The 20,374-nt window shown below is 43.6% G+C and overlaps 1 protein-coding gene across 2 annotated transcripts; it reads left to right on the top strand.

The window, feature by feature from the left end:
- Nucleotides 1–250: 250 nt before the first annotated feature.
- SENP2 (SUMO specific peptidase 2) lies at nucleotides 251–20,326 on the top strand. 2 transcript variants are annotated; one of them, XM_084529234.1, is made up of 17 exons: nucleotides 251–376; nucleotides 3,234–3,289; nucleotides 4,705–4,838; nucleotides 5,707–5,782; nucleotides 6,325–6,403; nucleotides 7,564–7,708; nucleotides 8,527–8,630; nucleotides 10,506–10,600; nucleotides 11,595–11,652; nucleotides 13,302–13,365; nucleotides 14,054–14,203; nucleotides 15,629–15,760; nucleotides 16,167–16,370; nucleotides 16,515–16,594; nucleotides 18,116–18,200; nucleotides 18,909–19,004; nucleotides 19,621–20,326. In XM_084529234.1, the coding sequence occupies exons 1-17, from the start codon at nucleotides 255–257 to the stop codon at nucleotides 19,681–19,683; spliced, it is 1,743 nt and encodes a 580-aa protein (XP_084385360.1). In that variant the 5' UTR covers nucleotides 251–254; the 3' UTR covers nucleotides 19,684–20,326. The 2 variants fall into 2 exon arrangements, with proteins under 2 accessions (XP_084385360.1, XP_084385361.1); XM_084529235.1 differs by lacking the exon at nucleotides 19,621–20,326 and having other exon boundaries at nucleotides 18,116–18,254.
- Nucleotides 20,327–20,374: the final 48 nt, after the last annotated feature.

Here is a 20,374-nt window from a genome sequence, read left to right as displayed (position 1 = left end):
CTCGCCTCCCCGGACAGGATACAAGGGGTACAGCACCACCCCAAAACACCTCTTTCCAAAACACTTCTTTCAACCCATAGCGGCTGCGAGAAACCCCTCCGGGCCAGCCGCGCCTGCCGGCGACCTCCCCCCTCCACACAGCACTGAGCCCTCAGCCCCCTTCCCGCCGGCGGCCGCCCGCCATTTTCTCCCCTCAGGGCGGCCGAGGGCGGCCCGGCGCATGCGCGCAGTTCCGCCGCCGGCGGCCGGGGCCTATGTACCAATGGCTGCTGGCGGCCCTCGGCGCCCTCTTCCCCGCCGCCCGCCGCCTCGCGCCGCCCCCGGCCCCGGCCGCGGCCGCGGCCCCGCCGCCGCCTCGCAAGAGGCCGCTCCACAGGTCAGCGAGGCCGGAGCGGGCCCTCCTCGGCCGGGCCACGGGGTGGGGGGGGTGGGAGGAGGGCGGGCTGCGTGTGGGGGGGGGGCGAAATGGGGGTCCCGGGGGGGTCCGGAGGGTCCCGAGGCTGCTGCTGAGGGGACACGGGACGGGGCTGGGGGCGGTGAGGGAAGGGAAGCGGGGAGGAGCCGGTACCGGGCGGCTGCGGAAGCTGAGCGGCAGCGAAAGTGGGGCTGAGGATCCGGGTGGGGGTGCCGGGGGGCGGTGTGTGCCCGCAGCCGGTCACCGAGAGGCGGGGGGGGACCCTGAGGTGTTCGCTGGGAGGCAGGGGTGTTCGCCAAAAGGAAGAAGGGTTCCCTGAAATAGTCGCTAAAAGGCCAAAGGTGTGTGTTCCCTGAGGTACTCGATGCCAAAGGTGTTCCCTGAGGTGTTAACTGAAAGGTAGAGGTATTCCCCTAAAAGGCAAAAGTATTCCCTGAAATAATCGCTAAAAGATCCAAGTATTCCCTGAAATAGTCACTAAAATGCCAAAGGTGTGTGTTCCCTGAGGTACTTGCTAAATGCCAAAGGTGTTCCCTGAGATGTTAACTGAAAAGTAGAGGTATTCCCTTAAAAGACCCGAGTATTCCCTGAAATATTCGCTAAAAGACCCGAGTATTCCCTGAAATATTCGCTAAAAGGCAAAAGTATTCCCTGAAATAGTCGCTAAAACGCCGAAGGTGTTCCCAGCTCCCACGTGCGAGGCTCTCCGAGGGCAGCCAGGCAGGTGCTCCCTGTTACATCCCGAGCAATGTGCCCGGCTGCAAGCTTGGTGTGACAGCTTTAGCAGATGCATCCCAAACCCCCGAGCCCCACCATGTGCAGCCCCCATGGCAGGGGCAGCGGCGAGTTAACACCGAAGCTGCCTTCTCCGTGATGTCTGGCACTCGGTGTTATCCCACAGTAGAAAGGTGAAAAATTGTGGGTACGGGTGGTGAAACCCATGGGGAGAGTGGTTAAAAAGTAGCTGCTCTTACAGTGCATCGCTGAAGTACAGCGTGCAAAAATTTTGGGGAGTCAGCCTGTGAAAGGTTGAATTTTTACAATTTTAAATTATACGCTGCAGCGAGGTGTCCTGGACACTGGTGCAGGAGGAGTTTCTCGTAGCTTATTTCTTTCCCTGTAGTTGCCAAGGAGGGGAGTAAAATGTGGGCACAGATGGGTGCTGTCACCTCCAGGGCATGGCGAAGGACGCGAGCGCATCTTTACGAGGAGAGCAGGCTCAAATGACTTCTGCTTTCTGGTGCCCCTCTTTCAGCTTGTTTCAGGTGTTGCTCAACACCCTCTGTACTCACCTGTTTCCCCCAGGCCCTTGGCAAAGCCTCTGGTGCGGTGACACAGACACAGCGTAACCTCCTCCTGGGTTGTGCAGTCCTGTTGCAGGCAGGTAGCTGAGCATAGATCTGCCTTTTTTTTTCCCTCACTCCTCCTGTCTTTTGCCTGTTCGTGTTCCCTGGCCTCGCCTACTTCAGGACATCAACAATTTCCCAACCTTCTGAATCACCAGCAGAGAATTCCCTTTTCCATGTGCTCAAGCTGTGTTTGGTAAAGGAAAAAGGACAAAACCACTCTCGCAGGTGTTGGGTGCTCTTCTAAAACTGTAGAAAGATGCACTTCCATTTGAAACCAGTAACTGTCACCACAGTAAGGTGTTTAACCTGTGGTTGTCTCTGAAGGTAGTGTGAAGAGGTGGCATTGTACTTTGTCTCTGCAGAGGACTGATGCTGGAAAGATTTCACTGAAGACCACTTCAAAATGAAGTTTTGAATGAAGTGGTCTTGATAAAAACTGAACAGGAAGACAGATATTTTTGCTTTCTTCAGTTTTACCTTCTGGGATATCAAATATGCTGAGTAAGAATGTATTTTTTTAGGAATGCTTTGCATTTAACACCTACCCCCCATTTTTCTGCCTGACTTTAATAGCATAGCAATGACAAATACCCTCCGTACTGTATGAAAGGTGCAGGTAAGGATAAGAACTCATTTTTGTGCTTCTGCTGCAGAAGGAAAGCAGTCCAGAAGTGATGCAATCAGCAGGGTTTGGGAGCATAACAGTTGAAAAGAAATTCTTGTATCTGAGAAGGAGCACAGCATCTTTCGTAGAACCCTCGCTGTGTGTCAGGGTGGTTTTGGAATCAAATAAGAAAAAAAAAAAAAAAAAGGAAAAGGCACAACCTTTGCTATCTGTTCTCAAAGTTTTAAAAAAAAAAAAGGCAGCTAGACTTTATCTTTGTATCAACTGATATAATGCTTTAACTAATGCTTAGTAAGGAAGGGTGCAGCTAAGAATGATTTAAAGAACTAGTTCACGAGCACTGATTTAGCAGTAAGTTATTTATGTGGGTGTTCACAAGTTGCTTTTCCACCTTTTATTTCCTGTCCTAATTAAACTTTTATTTCTCTGCAGCTCGGTGTAGGGCACTCAGATGGCTTAGTAATCATTGGCATGTTGCTTTCCTTGAGGAAAGAGGATATGCAATATATGTAAAGCTTATTACATATTAACTGAAGAATTTTTTGTTATTAGTGACAGACAGAAAACATGAATTGAATGCGAGAAAGAGCCCTAATGTGCTGGAGGGGGAGAATTAACTGTCTGTGAGTGCTCTGCTGAGTCGGAGCAGTGGGGGGCGTTGGTGAGAGGTGCTTCAGTAGCAGCAGCCGCGTGTTCCTGTCCGAGATGATCCCAGAGATGCTTGGAGGGGAGACTTTTGGGATATGGAAATAAATATTGGAAGTGTGGGCCCTGCAGAGGGAACTCAGTCTCTCAGAAGCTCATCTGTGCTTGCAAAACACTGTTTTGTGTGTTTTTTCCTCAGTGCTCAGCCACCTCTGGAAGATCCTGACCAGACTCAACCAAAAAAGCAAAAAACAGGTATTGCACATTACCCATGTAATTAATACGCCTGTTTTTTCTTAGGTTTCACGTACCTTAGAAAACTCTGGCTTTTGTACTTCAGCGTGATTCCTGAAACCGTGGCTTTTTGAGCCGTTCTCTTGGATGTGACCGTCTGTGCAGCCAGTGGCCTGAGGCTGTATCGTGGGGCCTAGCCCTATATGCGCTGTTATCTGTGCTGATGGTGGCAGGGTACAGGACTTCTGCTGCGAGCAGGAGATACCCCAGGTCTCTCTGGCCCATCCACATCAGCAGAGAGCATTTGGCATCGAAGCTGTGTGCCCCCTCCTGCCTGGGTTTGTGATGCTGTACCTCTGACAGCTCAGAATAGCTGTGTTTCTCCCAGAAAAAACACTTAAGATCTGGGGTGTGAAGGAAGGTAACTCTAAACTGGTGCAGGCAGAGAAAAGTGGTATTTCTGAGTGACGTGAGTTTGGAAGAAAAAAAAAAGTTGAACTGAAACCAGAAGTGGGTTCAGTCTGAATCTGAAAAGTTTGGCACGCAAATGTTTAAAAGATAAATGAGAGCTGAGTAAGGAAGGGTGAAGAAGCAGCAGAGGGTTGGCATGGGAGAGGACAGCAGAGACAGAGAAGTGTTCGCTTCAGTGAGACTTCCTCGGACACCCCCTCTGCAGATTTTATGGGTAAAATTACAGAGCTGCATGCAGCCATTTTGTTACCTCAGTGCCAGCTGATTTGGTCATGATTTGAGATCAAAGCTTCCCTTTTTCAGTCAGATAAAAGAGGGAGAAATTGATGCTCTTTAGGCTGTGGGACATCTCCTAGCATACACTTTATGGGGAGACATGGGGCTTCCTACTCACTGCTTGGCCAGCAGTGCTGCCCCTCATCTAATGGTAGGGGCTGCTGAACAGGTAGCATGCTTTCCTGGTACCATTTATTCTCTAACACAGCCCCCTGTTAGACAGTCCTGGCTTGTTAACATTTGGGAGCACTGTTTGAGGGGTTGTGTGTCCCTGCTTCTGTAATACTCAGGAGTCTTTGCTAAGTTTGGTTTCTAGACCTCAGCAAACAGCTCCTCCAGTAGTCAAGAGCAACATGTAATAAACTGCAGTGCTACATGCATGCGTGGAGGGGGTGAGGGAGAGAAATTGCACCCTGGAAATTGTTTCCCTGGAAAAAGGGAGTGCTCCCAAAAGCAGGGTGTTCTGGTAGACCTGGCTGGCAGATCTGCGGGTTAGTCGCTGAGCTCGGCTCTGCAAAACTGCCTCTGGAGCCACCTATTACAAAACTCACCTCCAGGTCTGTTGGCAGAAAAGACTGTTACTAGCAATGAGTTCTGCTGCGGTAGGTGTCATTAAGGATTTCTGTCCACACAAAAACCTGATTTCCCTTTTCAGTTGTGTTCTTACACGGCCTGTCTTTGTTTTTTAGGTTGTGCCACCTCTGGGCCTACAGAGAAAGTTGAAGAAGTTTCTGCTGTGGCGAAGGTGCCGGCTGAGGCAACAAACAAGCACTGGAAAGCTTCAGTCAGCAATGCAGCTCCAATCACAGAGCCCACAGAAGAGGTTAGAACAGAATTTGAAAGTAGGTAGTTATGATATTGAGTGAATCTGTGTGAGATGAAAGGAAGGAGCTTCTCTGCCTGATGCATCTTGAAGCTGGGCCTGCCCTGAGCCCGTAAAGCAGTAGGTCCTTCTTTTCCATTGATAGAAAGCAGCTCTTGCTCTTGTGTGCTGGTTTTGCCTTATTCAAGTCTGCACGTGCATTTCTAGCACTTGGAACTGGGGAGCTACACTTCTGCTGTCTCCCAGATATTTCACAGGTACTCAAACCTACAGTCTGTGTGTTTGCAAGCTGTTACTCTTTTTCTCAAGCTTGTAGATAAGGAATCAAAATACATCAAAATACATCACATTGCAAGAAAAACTGTAGTTGGTCCAGGTAAACATCATTCTGCTAAATTCATTATCCAGGAGAGGATTCCTGTAGGACACAGGTTCTGTAACAGTGACTCATTAACAGCTGCACTCCGTTGTTTGTTTCAAAGGTGGGATGTTGCCTTTCTTATTGCCCCACTAGGGTAAGAGAGGAATAGGAAGCTGTCATGTTCTACCTATTTGTTCTTGAGAGAGTCATTAACTCTTACAAAGTGTATTTTTCAAGGACAAGACTATTGCTTTTCAGAACAGTTAGGAGCTGACTGAGGAGAACTTGATGTTAGGCTCATGTTGTTTTACATCGCTGTGTATATGAGTATTAAAAATCAGCGAGCTTGTCAGAGATCCTGCAAATATTTGCATTCTGCTGCAATCTGAACCAGCATATCATGATCCCTGAGTCATAACAGAGCTGCCTAGATTTCAGGAACATTGTGTTTGCTTGGATTTGTATTCATGTTATACTCACTATGATACTTGTGTGTTTTTATTTAAGACTCAGTCCACTTCGTCTGACCCTTTGTCTAAAAGACCAGCAAGTTCTGCGCTAGAAGTAGAAATGCTACAGATTGGTAAGGCCATCGGGTTACCAACTCATTTCTTTTTCATCCTACATTGTGTGTGTACTCTGTGACTCAGCACAAGGCTTATGAACAGGTTACAGGCACGATATCTAGGTACCATAAGGGATACTTGCATAGGAGCTTTGCTTCTTCCCTGTATCCTTGCTTTGCTTCTGGTTTGGGGCCAGACATTTGTCTTGTCATCTCAGCGTTAGTTCAAGAGCTGCCTGGGATGCAGTTCTCTACTTCTGACACGGCCACTGTTAGCTTGCCAGAAGTAAATTGTTTAAAACACTTAATTTTTAGGTAGTAGATCCCAATAGCCCTTTTTTATTTCAGGTTTAGGCTAACAGTAATTTGTGTGCACAAATTTCTGTAGGTGTGAATATGGAAATCTGAGATTATTGTTAATAATGTAACATAATGCAAATAACGTTATGATGCAAGAGAGAAAAATGAAGATAATTTGTTTGGTGAAGTTCTTCACTGTAAACTGATAAAACTTCAGTTTCTTCGTATAGTTACATTGTTAACTTGTGCTCTCCTCGTAGATAAGATGCCATGTGGAACCAACGCTTGCTTGAATAATGAAACACTATCCCTTTCTCATAAGACAATTCCCTGTTTGAGGTAAAAATCCTTCAGTTTCTTTGACATCACTTAAAGACTTGCTGTCTTTCACTTTCTTTGTTGAACATTCTGGGTGTTGTCAAACACTTGTATCTTTGTCCATGCAGTAATAGTTTTCCAAGCTATTCTGGAACTCCAAGCTGCTGTACTGTAGGGAGGTCTCCATCTGCTTTTTTTCCCAACCAATTTTAAACCTTTCTAAATCAAAAAAGGTTTAAATCAAAAAAGGCGAAGAGAGATGATCTATCTTCTCTGCACTGCCCTGGTGAGGCCATACCTGGAGTGCTGTGTCCAGGTCTGGGCTCTCCAGCATAAGAAAGACGTGGGCTTAAGGGAGCAAGTCCAGCAGAGGTGATGAAGGGAGTGAAGCGTATGAGGAGAGGTGGAGGGAGCTGGGAACATGCAGCCCGGGGAAGGTTCAGAGGAATCTCATCAGTGTGCATAAACATCTGATGGGAGGGAATAAAGAAGAGCGAGCTGGGCTTTTCTCAGTGTTGCCCACTGACAGGTGGCAGTGGGCGCAAACTGAAAAGCAGGGAATTCCATCTGAACATAAGGAAGCACTTACTGTACTGTGAGGGTGACTCAGCACTGGCACAGGATGCCTGGAGAGCCAGGAGAGTCTGTGTCCTTGGACACACTCAAAACCCAGCTGAGCAACCTGCTTTGGGTTGCCTCTGCTTGAGTGGGGAGGTAGATGAGATGATCTCTAGAAGTCTCTGACCAGAACAATTTTGTGAGGAAAGCAGCTACACTTCTGTGCCAGTGTGCTGGCTTTTGGAAGAGTTGAGGGTTTGATGGTAACATGCCTGTGTGGTTCTCGAGTCTTCTGTGTTGACTTAGGGCTTGGACTGCCTTGGAAATGACCCTGAGAATGGGCGCAGCACTTGTGCTGCATCTGAGTGCAGATCAATCAGCAGCGTATATTCAAAGCAGTTGTTCTGACTTCCTATTTTACTGACTTCCTATTTTACTTCTCCATGTTTTCCCATTAAGTGGTTGAAGACAGCAGGTCTCCATCTGAAAATATAAACATTTCATGTCTGTCTCCATCATCATCAATGCACATGCTTACAAAACAGTTGTTGGTGGTGCTTGAATCAGAGGTGCTTTTCTGAATATTGTCTTGATGCTATTTCTTTTGCCATTGGTATTTTTAGCACTAGCAGGAATGGCAACCACCATGTCAAAACTACTCCAGAAGACACCGTAACACTCAGGCCACCCATTAAGGAGCACACTACGCCAGAGTCTGCGACTTCAGAAGTCGGCAAAATGGGGAGGCCTTTCTGTACTGTGGAAGAGGTGCGTTGGGTGAGAAAGCTGGCTTTTGAAATAACACAACTCAGTAGTCACATCAGAGCTATGACAAACACTGAAGTGACAGTTTGTAACATTCCCTGCAGTGGATATAGTTAATGAAGGAATGCTTCGGAAAATCAGTGCGTGATGTTTTATTTGCTTTTCTGCATATCAAGTGTTGTAAGTGGAAGTACTGCCCTGTCACTTAGCGTATCATTGTTGCAGAGTTGTTTTACTATTTGTCCTTACCCCAGCTCAACAGCTGTCTTTACACAGCAGCTTTATAAGGATGATGTAGGCAAAAAAACCCACACACTTGCTGATAATTCTTCCTTGAAGGGCTAAGAGGTCCTTCCCTGTCCTTTTCTTCCAATATCTGAAGCAACTATTGGAAAATATGTGATAAACCTTGCTTACACTGGAGAAGATCTTAAAATGAACTACCGGAGAAGCAGGCTATGACAAGCGGAGGAATATGATTAAGATACCGTGGAGACTCATAGCACACAGTCATTATGTATATTGACAGGAATGCCTATTAGCCTGAATTCTTATGCAAGAAGTGTAGACCACAGCTAGAGAGAAGAGGCCCACATTTGAGGAAACAGTTGCAGAAGGAATTTTGAGATTGTAGTGGGATGCAAGTTCTTATCACAGGACAGGAAAAAAATGAAGGTGTAGGAATTCCTGCTAAAATAAACTTGAATTCTGTGCCAGTGTTATGAGAACAACCTGTGCAGTCTGCACTAAATTCAGATTACAAGTATTTGCTTCGTACGGGGTTCTGATCTCATCTTTTTTTTCCCCTTCTATTCTGCTAGGATGTTCTGAGAGGTGAAAAGGAGAAATACAAACAGCTCTTGAAACTAGTAAAGGAAAAATATCCTAGAAGCCGCTCTATCTCACAGCCGACAACCTTCTGCAAGTAATTATAGGGAAAATAAGTATTAACTTTTTGGTGGTAATGTTGTAGCTTTTGTACATGGGTAAGTGGAGGGGAAAATCATATTTTGTACTCTTAAGGTTGTGGAGATTGTCCCAGAGCAGGTACTGGAGTAAAGTAATTTTGAAAAGGCCATGACGCACTCTTCCCTCCCTGCCTTTACCTTCCCCCAGTAAAGCATGAACATTCTGTGAAGGCGTGTTCTGAAGGTGAAGATTCCTTAGTTGTTAGGGGTTTGTTTCTCTTTTTGATAGCCCTTTCTTGTATTTCTGTTAAGAAAGGTAGTACCTAGTTCTAGTGCTGGCAGTGTAATTTATCATAAAAATCCACAGGAGTGGTTATTTTGTAACACTATTAAAAAGAATTTTTCTCATTCACAATAGTCAACTTCTTCCTCAGTCAGTAGACATATTTTATCTGAGAATGTGAAATGTAACCTAAACACAGGGAATACTAGGTCTTTCTCTGTTCCTTCCTACCTCCCCCAGCGCTTCTCATACAAATCATAGGAAATTTTCTCTTTGCAATACACTAAAATGACGAAATCTTAGTCTTGTGTATGGAATGCCTGTTCTTAAAGCAACCTGCAAGAGGGAACTTGTGTGTAATGCTGATTCATATATACTAACGATGAGTATGTTTGATATGTCTGTAACTGTACCAAGAGGTTGCATAAAATCAACTACACTAGGGAAAATACAAAAATAATAGAAGCTATTATCTTAGTGGAATAGCTACACTTCAAAGCTGTGAGGGACTAATTGGAAAATGCTGATGCCAAAAGGGTGCTAAAATTCCATTGTGCCTTTCTACACAGACAGTAGGAAGTGCTGTGTTTTCTTGCCTTTTTTTTTTTTTTAATGCATTGAAACATAGATTGTTACTGAGACTTAGAAAAATCCCAATCTCTGGTTGTTCACAGCTAGAAGACACCTGAACACAAGACTTGAGATCAGAACAGCATGGCCTGTTTAAACATTCTGGTGCATGAAAACGATATGGAAATCAGTATTTAATATAATTCTAGGTGCGCCATCAGTAGCTTTTTAGGGTGGATCAGGACTCTGCTTTTGGCATCTAATCTCCTGGTCATTGATTATTGTGGTTTGGCTCATATGTCAGAGCAGACCTGAAGGATGTGAAGCAGATTCCTTTCAGGTGATGCTAAATCAGAGAGCATTCCTCCAGAGTGCATCTAGTGTGCGCCAGCTGATAATGAGCATGTAGTCCCTGAGGTCCAAGTAGAGCAGATCCCAAGTAAAATGTCCCAGAAATTTCTGTTGTGGACACTATTCACATGGTGAACATAATCTTTATTAAATAGATTGAACAGAGTTGGTCAAGGACTATTAAAACGAATGCTGTCTTGTCCTGTAAAATACAATAGCCTCCTCAGGTTAACCCAGATGTTTGTGCAATGTGTAAAGATTTTTTTTTTAAAGTAAAGCTCCTTTTTTTCCTTTTTTTTTTTTTGCTGGTGAAGGGGTAAAGGAATCAATTGTTGTGACTTACTAGTCTCTTGAAATTCTGAAGTGGCAGAAAACGTGACTCCTCTGTCACCAGTATGTATGAGTTGAAAATAGCCAAGATTTTGAATGTAAACTGCCTCTTAGTGAAAATGCCTCTTAGGTTCTGTTGTAAAACTAATGCAAGAGGCAGGATGACCCTGTTAATGGATTAAACAGCCTAATTGTACCTAAAACAGTTTCTATTGCTTTACCTGTGGTCTCCAACTCTAGTGTAGGCAGTTGTGTATGAATAAGCTTTATCCTTTCTGGTGAATTGGTGTGTATTGATAACACATACTGCCTATACAGACATTCTGATTCTTCTCTGGTATTTTCTGCTGCACCAAAGTGTTCAGGCTTACTCCAAGGAACCAGTGATGGCTGCAAGTCACCTGGATGAACAAAGACGCGGAGATGTCTGTCAATATATGACACTAAGAACCAGTGAGTATCCCCCGTGATTCGTATCTGTCCTGTTTTGCAGCTAGATCTCGAATCAAAATAGGGTGTTTCCTTAAGTCTCGAAGGCATAGTCTACATTAAGAAGAGTTGTCAGTGCTGGTGTATTGTTAAGGTGTGTCTGTGTGTAAGGAAATCTAAGTCAGACAGCGTGTTTATGCTACTATAGCTTACCTCAGTTCTTAGAATGAAACGACCTGTCTCTGGAAGGAAAGAGAAAAGAAAAGGAAAGGGAAAGCAGGAACAAAACGATGGGTAGTTATTGGCTGAAATGGCTTTGTAAGTGGAAAAAGTTTAAAATTGTACTTCAAAGCCATTACTGTACTAGGGATGTTCTTGGCTGCAGAAGTAACTGCACTAGGCATGGGAAGTCTGTGGTATCTGACCATATTTTCAGCTTGCTGAAGATAGATAACTAGGGTCACCTTCACTAGCTATCTCCTGCAGAATGGGCTGGTGAAACTGGTTTGCTGACAGGCTATTTTCTTGTATACCAGCAGTGTGTTATAATACTGCGTTTTAATGTGTATATGTTTAATTTTGTTCCAGTTATTTTTTTTCCTGTTCATTATTTAAGTAGTATTTCATTAGTGCTCCTTTTTATGTACGTGGTTCATTATGCAGTCACATGGGTTGTGAATTTCTGAGCAGGTGCTAGAATTTGGGGAAAGCTTGTTTTGAGGTGAAAAATTACAAGCTATACTTCTGAGTTATTTTCTTCATCTTATTTTTGAAAAAAAATAAAATAAAATATTAGTAAAGGGTGCAGTCCAGGACATAAAACTTAGCAAATCCCTTGCTTCAATTCTCATACACTTGCCCATGATATTCAGCAGGCCTGTTTGCCCGAGTTTAAACTTCATAACCTTGTGGTCATTATTAGAGGCTTTGTCTTATCACTCATAAACTGATAGCCATGTTCATCTGATTGTAATTAAAAGCTGACTTCTTGTCTTTCTGTTACTGCTTTTCTGTGCAGATAGCAAGCGTGCAGACAGCTGCAGCACACACTGGTCTCCAAGAAGCGATATAATCAGGTAAAGTCGCGGTTCTTGCTTGGTTTTGCTCTGTGTGTGTATCTGTGTCATCCTCTGGTAGTGGCCAGAAGGAGAAAAATCATATTTATCATCCTAGTGTGGAACGGGAGTAGCTACCTTGTGGCTCTGGAATTGCTTGCCAGCCAGTTCCATCTCAGCTACAGCCTTGCTGTGTAACAAGCAGGGGTTGTGCTGGTGTGGTGTTTGCTGTGCACAGAGAGTCCTTTGCTGTGGCAAGCAAGCTATCTGAGGGTAACATTGGTGGCAGTACCAAGTCGTCCTTTGCTTTGCAAGGAATCAGTTTTCACTTGCGTGTTCCTTTCTGACAAACCATTAATGAGCTGCCATTTCATTTTGTTCACTTTGAAACTAGGGTCCAAAAACGTGTGAGAATGAGAACTTGCAAAGCCTGGTGGGACTGAGGCAGTTTTTGTGACGTGCAGGATGCCTTTGGTTTGAATATGAGACTAAAAAGGAAGCATGCAGTTGGGTTATCCACCTGTTTGGGAGGGACTTTGACCAGTGGACTTCTGCATTAACCATCTGAGCTGGCAACAGTACGAGTTCAGATGGCTTTGTGTTGTTGAAGGAAACGTGGTATTGGTTGCAGTAAGTACATCAAGTGGGAGAGGTTTTTTATGGCAGTCTGGTTTGTGTGGCACATGTCTTTTTGCAGTGACCTTCCCTTAAACAAGAGGGGACAAAGTGTAGATGGGAGCAGAAAAATTTAGTTGTGGTAATTCTTGTAGCTCGTCCTGACCCTGTTCTCCCTGCTTTAACCCCTAACGATATATTTAGCTGTGCAGCCCTGTTCCAGTGCTGAAGTTGTCTGTGGTTCCTCTAAGCTCAAGGAGAGAGAGAAGGAAATAAAATAAGTGATAGTGTTTGATGGGTTCAAGTAAAGGGAACGTTTTCCTGCCTTTTTTGCAGATATAGCTACTAACTGAAGTCATTCAGCAGGGCTTGGGATATCTACTCTTACCATGATGGATTGAATGCCTTTAAAGCACAATGAGTGGGGGATACCATTAGAGTCTGTTGTAGGTCTCCCCCCAAATGAGGAGATCTGTGGTGACAGTGTAAATTCTTGTTTTCGAAGAAGGGACACGTGGACAGCTTTCATGTCTGTGTATTTGCTTGCTCCTCAGAGTCTGCATTATTTTAATGCTAATCCTCTCCAACTGGGGATAGTCACTCTCATGACTAGTGCATGAAAGGCAAGTAAAAAAGTTCTAGCTGTCCTGTTCTTAATTCAGTGTTCTGGTCTTAGTTTCAGTAAGCTAACTATATTTGGCTGCAAGTGTAGTTGCAGATGTTCATGTTATACCTTGCAGAGTAACACCTAGCTTTCAGTATCGATCATCAGTAGAGCACAAAGCCCTTCATAGAGGAGGTGCTGGTTGCTTCCCTGTTTTCCAAATAACAAAGCTGATAAGCAAAAGGAGTCTTTGGAAGAAAATTTAAGCTCCCACTCCTGCTACAAGAGAACATTGCTGGAAGCTGAGGCAATGTCATCTCATGTTCATGTATACTAGTGAGGCTCTAGTCTGAATCAACCTTGAAAAAGCATTCCTTAACCAGAAGATGGATTAAGAATTATGTGGCACAATACCGGTACAACCTGCTTCTCTTTCTGTCTCTCCTTGCAGATACTACACGCCAGCAGAAAATTCTCATGAACAGGGAAGACCAGTGAAACAAGCCAGTTCAGGGGTAAGCTTGTGTTATTCATTATTTCACTTTTAAAGAAAATGTGGCTACTTGCAATCCTAAATTTTTGCACTCTTTCCTTACATATATTACTGAGTGAGTAATGTATTCATCCAAGTTGTTTTTCCCAGGGAAAGCAGGAACATGATTTGATGAATGGAGCTATAACAAAGGGTTTTCTGCTGCCACTAATTTTGTTTCTGGACTATTAGGAGCATACCACACTATACTGTTTTTACTCTTCCCCTTTTATCTGTTGGTTAAAGCTTCAAAACCACTAGTGCACAAACTTAGTTGACCTACAGTGCTGGACTGCAATATCTTTAGTCTTCTCCTATTTTGTGAGATAGGAGTTGCATCTCTTTGGCTTTAATCTCTGGTCAGGACTAAGAAATACTAATCTCAGTCTCAACTTGATACCTACACACAGAGGTTTTGCTGAGCTTCTTAATGCTAGTTCAAGCCAAATTAACTTTCTGGCTGTCTTGCCCCAATTTAATTTTGCGTAGGTGCATGGCGTTGGTGCACAGCTTGAATGCAGTCATCCATAAAAAGTAACTTTGGAGTTTGCTGGTTGGATGTGTGTACAAAATACCCTTCCAGTTTTATACATGAGCAAGGCATTTTGCCTTACTCCCTAGCAAACAAATTTGTGTTTCCTTGCTTGCCTGACTTCCTTTTTTTCTAACAGAGACAGTGTGGAGCTGAAATCTCAGAAGAAGTGTCATTTCGATTGCGTTTGGCACCTGTTTTGTCCAGAAGGCCATCTGCCCTTGATGTAGAAGAAAAGAAATTCCCAAGATCAGAAAAACGAGTAGAACACTTTTCTCCTCTCACAGAGGTACTTTTCCTGTCAGTCTTGTTCGAAGCAGAAAGCTGTGAAACATACGCAAGTAACTCCTCTTTTTTTTTTTACACATGGTTCTTCAGCTGTTTTTAAAATCTTAAGAATTTAGATTTAACCAATTACTGAGTGTCTGAAGCTGTGACCTCACAGAGCAAGGGTCAGTAGTAAAGTTGGTTTTAAGGCTTTAATGTGGTCCACACGTTCCTTTGGTTGTGTTAACATAACGGTGCATGGGACTTCTGTTACCAGGACAAAAATTGGTCCAGGTTTAAGAACAGTCTTCTAGAGCAATGCTGAATGTGCATCTGTTTGCTAACCTGATTTGTAACAGTTGCATTGGCTCTGCCTCTGAACCTGTCGTACCACAGCGATAAGAGTGTGCTGTTGCTGATCCCGAGTACTGCATTGCTCGTGAGGGACCTAAGCATCTAGTGTACGTCCTCAGGATCCCACACTGGCCATGTCAGCACTCTGTATAACAGTGCACAGGAGTTAACCCTGTTTATCAGGGCATGGTTGTTCCAGTTCCCCGACTTCAGTGAATTTTGGCTGCTTTTATTCTTTGGAGTTGTGGTTCTGATGATCTAAATGAGCACCTCCTTTTTGGCCAGTTGACAAATGACTAGAAAAGGGCCAGCAAATCTAGAGTTTACAAGCTGTACAGAATGATGCTCAGTATGAGGCAAAATTTGTGTGTTTTTTTTTTTTTCATTTTGCTAGCCCAGATTCAGCCAAGAAGGAGATGCAGATCAAAGATCTTGCAGATCAGAGATCTTCATACTAACAAGCCTAGTGGTTTATTTGCATCCGTTAAGCAGACTTAGATGGAAATATCCGTGCTACAGCCAGTTATATAGACAACCCAGACTCATTGCAGGACTCCAGCGTAGCTACCTCAGTTCCTTTTGAAGCTCCCCACCTTCAAGTTCTTTTAGGCTCCTGACTTACCTGCTTAGGTATGGAGAATGCCTGCTGTGGCTGGCTTAAACCCCAGCATTGTGAAGGGTTTAAGCATCATGCAGGGAAAGGCGTTTGCTGTACTGCTGTCTTTCACCCGTTTTTCTGAATTTGCTAGCCAAACTGGTATAGTTTTATACCAGCTTCCTTTGTGAAAACAAACAGAAGCAAATCCAGACTCTAAAGCACAAAGTCAGGACTCTGAAACAAGAAAAAAAATACAGTCCTATTGCTAACTTAACAAAAATCTGGTTAAGCCACTGATACTCTGCTCTGAAGCACTATTGCTGTTACCAAGGTCAAGGGCTACTCTGTCATAGAATTACAGAATGGATAGAATCATAGATTTGTCACAATCATAGAACGTCACTTGAGTCTTACTTGACAGACCTCGTTTCAGCTGAAAGCTGCTCACATGTTGGTGTGCTCACAAGTCCTTTCCCATTTACCTGCTCGTTTCAGGCCATGGAGAGAGAGGTCACAGCTGCGTTTGGCAAAGGCAAGCCAGACGAGATCATGAGCAGTGCCTTCAAACTGAAGGTCACCCGTGAGGACATCCACACACTGAAGAACCTTCACTGGCTAAATGATGAGGTAAAACTAACTGCAGCATGGTGATGTTCTAGTTCGGGATATATTTAAAAATATGTGTACGGAAGTCTTCTTTTCAAAGTCATTTGAGGACCCTCACTGGAGAGCTTAGAAATATCTGTAGAGTTCTTCTTTTAGGTATTTATGGGCCTTCTGTTTCTAGAAGCTCCTTTATTTCTTGTATTATGCAGTTTCCAGGAGTTAGTATATGTTACTGGAGTGCGTGCTAGGTATTACACTGCAGAGGTGAGTCAAGTACAAAATTTTCAGAATTAAAACTGAAAGCTGACACTGCATTTTCTCAGGCATCTGTTTGCTTAAGGGTGGCTAACACAAAAACGCTGCTGTGTTTTTCATTTGGTAAAGCAGTGTCTTATTTTACGTCTTGTGTTTATTCTTTATCATATAGATCATTAATTTCTACATGAATCTTCTGGTGGAAAGAAATAAAAAAGAAGGCTATCCAGCAGCCTATGCTTTTAGTACTTTTTTCTATCCCAAACTTATTTCTGGGGGCTACAAAGCAGTAAGAAGATGGACCAGAGGTGTGGATCTCTTCAAGCAGGACCTCATCATAGTCCCAATTCACTTGACAGTGCACTGGGCACTAGTGGTGAGTCAAGCTAGCTGTTTTTTTTTTTCTTAATTGAAGAATTAAATGGGGAAAGGAAAAAAACAAGCAAGAAAAGTCATCTAGGATTTGTTCTGTCAGCAGCACGTGGTCATGCTGTGTCTCACAGTCACCTTTTAATAACAGGTCATAGATGTCAGAAGGAAAACCATCACGTACTTCGACTCAGTGGCACAAAAAGGGGACAAGATTTGTGAAGCACTATTGTAAGTAACTGCTCGGTCAATGCTTTTATGTTGTAAACTCTGAGAAGGTTTTTAGGTTTTTGTATCTGTAACATCACTGGAAATACTAACTTTTTTGTAGGTCAGGAATACAAATCTTTCCAGTGGACTTTCTGTAAATTATACTTGAATTGTGACATTGGCTACTTACCTAGTCTCACATCGCCCCCTCCATCCAGGGCCCTGGGTGCCTGGGTTCTTCCAGCTTCCCAGTGTACATGTGGACAAAGAATCACCATCAAATGTGATAGCCCTGTGGCACAAATGTACTGACTTTGGCCCAGCTTTACCAATTAGTAACAGTGAGTGGGAAGAACTGCAGAAACACCTAACAAACTGTGAAAGGAAACACGATGTCCATGGGAGGCATTACAGACTTCCAAGAGCATTTTAACTCCCTCTTAAGCCTTATTCTTTGCAAACTTTCAAATTACTGCAGCTCTGTGCTGTTAGTGTCCTACGGCGTATTCACTCCTACTTGTGTTCAACAATATAAATACTTTTACTCTTTATTGCTTAGCTCTTTTACTCTTTTTCTTCCCTTAGGATGTTTTTTTCCTCCACTTGTAGTGTTCCACCTTTTTACTGTGGTGAGCTGTGTGACATGCTCCTTCTCATATTTTTTATACTTCCTCTGCTCTGGCTTGGTGTTTTAAACAAAGCCACTGTATTTCCCTCCAGCTTACCCCAGCAGACCGCCCTTGTGCCCTGACTGTGTGTTACTCATATTTCTGACATTCTCATCTTGACATGCTCATTCAAGACAGATGTCTTGTAGCAAGCACTTCCAGATGTACTGGCATGGCATAAGCCTCAAACATAGTGGGCATGGTTCTTCATATGTGTAGATTTGGGTTGTAACTGTTGTGTAAGCCAGCATCCTTAGATGTCTTCACCACTAGTGCAGAAGCAGCACCACCCCTTAGTCCAACAGCCTTGTCGATGGAGAGCAGGAGAGCAGCTCATGGAGCCAAACCAAGTGTTGCATTAGTCCAGTACTCTCCTGAGCGGCAGATAACAGCAGATGCCTGGGGAAGCGTAAGAACGGGCCTGTATAGAGCAGGGTTTTTTTCCTTCCAGAAGCTGGAAATCTACAAATCAATAGATTTGTATTTGTTCTTCCAGAGGTGTACCCAGCATGTGGAGTTTAGGCATGCTGTGGAATTAGGATTCCTTGCTTGCTTTTTCTGTTTGCTTGAGATAACATGTGATTGCCTTATTTTTTTTAATTTTTTTTTAAACCCTTACTAAGTAGTAAGCTTATGCTTCCATGGAAGTCTCTTGGAATCATTGGTGTCATTCCTGACCAGTAACTGTTAGCTCACAGTCTTTCACCGTGTGATTAAGATTTGGGTTTTTCCTCCAAATGTCTTATATTGGGGCGGTGAAGACTTTCTGATGTTTTAATGTCCTGCCATCCAGCTTTCTGTGATCCTTCACCATCTCCTTTTGTTGGCCTAAAATACAGAGATGAAGAGTGGTGTTTTGTTTTGTTTCAAACAGCCAGTACCTGCAAGAAGAAAGCCAGGAAAAACGAAATTTGGAGCTATCATTTTCGGAGTGGATTCTTCACAGCATGGAGTCACATGTATGTGAGAACTACTTGGATTTGAAGTGTGAACCGTAACTCCTCATCATGAAGGTCTTAAACTCTTTCCTAATAAGTCTAAGCCTTTAGAGAGCATCCATAAGCATCTCATGTTCTTCAGGTATCATCTTGGGCTGCAGGGATGAAATTTTAGGCAGTGCCTCTCCTTGCTGGCTGAATACATTCTATTTTAATTAGTGTACCAATTACAGTGAAGCTGGCTTTGCCTCTTTCAGAAGTCAAATTTCAGAATCTCTTCAACTGCTGTCAGAGAACACCGGCTTCTAAAAGTGGCTTGAGATTTGAGGTGATTATTCTCCTTTGGAGTGCAAATTCAGGCATATGACAAAGCAAAGGGTTGAGGTAATGTTTCTCTACGTATTAGTAGTAAAAAGCAGTATCTAAAAACTCGGTTAAAGAGACAAGATACCGTTGTGCTGGGCATAGTGCAAACCTCGAGACACCTTGCAGGGTGGACTTGCTGCTATTCCTTATCAGCCTGCCAAGAATTTGGATTATAACATCCAAAAAAGGAAGCAGAGGAGGGTGATGTGTGGTGAATTGGGTGTATTCCTTGTGTCCAGTAAATGCCCTTAGGTTCTCAGGTGTCTGGTTAGCACACTGGCAGTGCTGGGTAATGCCTGCTACCTCCAAATTGCTTTTCTTTTAAGATAGAAGAAAACTCTCCACCTTCTTTGCGTTCATTAGGAAATCCCTCAGCAATTGAATGGAAGCGACTGCGGGGTTTTTATATGCAAATACGCAGATTACATCTCCAGAGACAAACCCATGACCTTCACACAGGTGAGCAAAGGTCCTAAACGATTCCTGATTTCTTGCACAGATAGAAGAGCTGGGGAAGTTGCACATCTGTTAATTGTGTCTGGGGCAGGGGCAGAGGTTTTGTACCTTTCTCCATTTTGGGGCTGGCACTTCAAAGCTGCCTCATCAGGGTGGAGGTGCGTGTGCTCCGTTCTTACCTCTGGTATCTGCTTCATAGCCAAACTGATGAAATTCCTCCTGGGCAAGGTACCGCAGCCAATGGGCTTGTAACATCTGGCCTTTGTATCTCTTGGAGAAATGGGTTTAACTCCTTGGCCAGTTAAAACAGTCATTATTTTCCGATGCAGTGGTCTTTTGTTAAAGAGCTTGTACGCTGTTATTTAGCCAAGTAAATCTGGTTTTATTGGGTTGTCATGTCTCGTACCCACTTAGGTGCTGGGTGGATTAGAGGCACGTTGTACCCAAAGTGGCTGTGTTGACAATGAGTGGTTGGACCGGATGATCTTTGGAGGTCTTTTCCAGCCTTTATGATTCTATGAATGAACTTCACGTGAAAGAATCAGCTGGGTGTTTATACGTATCCTCTGCCTTTTCCTACTGTGACTTTGTATTTAATGGATTTTTTTTTTCTTTTCAGAATCACATGCCTTACTTCCGCAGGAAGATGGTGTGGGAAATAATCCATCAGCAGCTGCTGTGAGACGTGCACTATTCGAGTAACACTGTGATCACCTTGGGGTGACTAATTTTTATTTTAATTACTTTTGTAATGCCTTATTTGAAAAGGCAGCAGGCACACAAATTTTCCTCTTTAGGCTATGAAGTAGCGGTTATTTTTTTCTTGATTTTGGAGACAGTAACTCTCTTTGAAATTAGCTAATGCACCTTGTGTGCAAGTCAGAAAGTTTGCTGTGACCTCGCCAGGGGAGCGGCTAAGAACAAAGGCTGTGAACCTCCATCACTGGGTTGGAAGGCTCACACCTTGCAGCACACGTGGCTGCGTTATGGACAAATGGGACTCTTGAGCGTGGTGGTAACTGTTGTGTTAGCCCAACTGATCTCCCCCAGGACAATGTGCATGGCTACTGTTTCTTCAAGGAGAGCTTTCTTCTGTTTCTGGAATATCTATGATCTACTTGATTCCTAAAACTGGATTTGTGATGACCATAGAAAAAAAAAAAAATAAGTATTTACAATCTTTTGATTTGTAACAAATCCGTAGTGAAGCCCCTGTAGTTGGGGTGGTTTTGTTTTTGTTTTGTCTCCAGAGAATTATCTAATGTGAAGAGAGAGGTATTTATTTCTTTTCTTTATTAAAATAAATATGTAACTTATATAAAGAGCCTTTCTGGAAAGAAACTACTTGCTAATGAAATAATGATATATTTTTT

The sequence above is a fragment of the Aythya ferina genome (assembly GCF_964211825.1).
Source record: "Aythya ferina genome assembly, chromosome: 9".
NCBI classification, from domain to species: Eukaryota; Metazoa; Chordata; class Aves; order Anseriformes; family Anatidae; genus Aythya; species Aythya ferina.
Note: the sequence above shows the minus strand (reverse complement) of the source record. Positions and strands in the feature narration are given on the sequence as shown.